This window comes from Monoraphidium neglectum (assembly GCF_000611645.1).
Source record: "Monoraphidium neglectum strain SAG 48.87 unplaced genomic scaffold scaffold06275, whole genome shotgun sequence".
Lineage (NCBI taxonomy): Eukaryota > Viridiplantae > Chlorophyta > Chlorophyceae > Sphaeropleales > Selenastraceae > Monoraphidium > Monoraphidium neglectum.
The window spans coordinates 1,748-2,833 of record NW_014007362.1 but is presented as its reverse complement, the minus strand read 5'-3'; the positions used below and the strand labels follow the sequence as shown (position 1 = coordinate 2,833).

The 1,086-nt window shown below is 78.2% G+C and overlaps 1 protein-coding gene across 1 annotated transcript in view; it reads left to right on the top strand.

Annotated features, from left to right (window-relative positions):
• Nucleotides 1-156: 156 nt before the first annotated feature.
• The window catches only part of MNEG_16353 (hypothetical protein), a gene marked incomplete at both ends in the record, with an annotated part of 2,151 nt that continues 1,221 nt past the window's right edge, over nucleotides 157-1,086 (top strand). The window contains one exon of the mRNA XM_014035177.1: nucleotides 157-802. Coding sequence (XP_013890631.1) covers nucleotides 157-802 — 646 coding nt within the window. The remainder of the gene's footprint in view (nucleotides 803-1,086) is intronic.

The window sequence follows — 1,086 nt, the reverse complement described above, 5'->3', positions numbered from 1 at the left end:
CCGCCGCCCTCCCCGCCGCACGCGCGCGGCCGCGGGGAGTGCTCTCCGCCGCCGGGCTTCGGCCCGGGGCTGCGTGCTGCGCCGCGGCCGCCGCCGCGCGGCGGCGGCGCGGTGGGGGGCGGGCTGGATCAATTGGACAACGAGGAGACGCGGGCCATGTTGACCGAGGTCAAACTACTGCAAGCCGCCACCAAGCGCCTGGTGTCTTGGTTAGCAGACCGATACGGCGCGCCCCCCAGCGTCGCCGCGGGCGCCGCCGCGCCGCTGGCGGCCGCCGCGCGCATACGAGCCGCGCACCTGTGCACGTCGGCGGTCGAGGCCGCGCGCGGCGGCGGCGGCGCGGGCGCCGCGCGGCTCGGGCGGAGGGACGTCGAGCGGCTGCACCGGAAGCTCAAGGTGGCCTGGCTGTTCGGCCAGGCGGCGCGCGTGTCCGAGGTTGAGGGGGCGCTAACCTCGGACAGCACCGAGCAGCAGCGCCACGCGGCGCTGGTGGAGGCGACGATCGCCGAGAGGGGCGTCAGGGCGGCGTACGCGCTGCAGGCGCGCGGCGAGCGCCTGCGGGACGCGGCAGCGTCGAGGCAGCTCCGGCGGCGCGGCGGCGCGGGTGCGGCGGAGGCCGGCGGCGGCGCCGGCAGCGGCCGCAGCAGGTCCACGACGATTGAGATCAGTGGAGGTTATGAGCAGCTGGCGGCGCTTACGGCGGCACTCGCCCGTGCGTCCGGCGCCCTCGCCGCCGGCGCGTCGGACGGCGGCGGTGGCGGCATCGGCGGCGGCATCGGCGGGGCGGCGGCGGGGCCCGGGGGTGCGTCAGTTGAGGGAGTGCTGCGGCTGCGGGGCGGCAGCCGGTCGGCCGCGGGCAGCGTCGGCGGCAGCGCGGAGGGCGGCAGCGATTCGGGGGAGGAGGGGGGCGGCGAAGAGGCGCGGCGCCGGCAGCAGCAGCGGCAGCGGGAGCAGCAGCAGGAGCAACAGCAGGAGCAGCAGCAGGAGCAGCAGCGGGAGCAGGAAGAGGAGGGGTCTGCCCGTGGCGGGACAGGGGTCACCGCCAATGGGCAGCACAGAGGCTTGGGAGGCGGCAGCGGCGTGGAC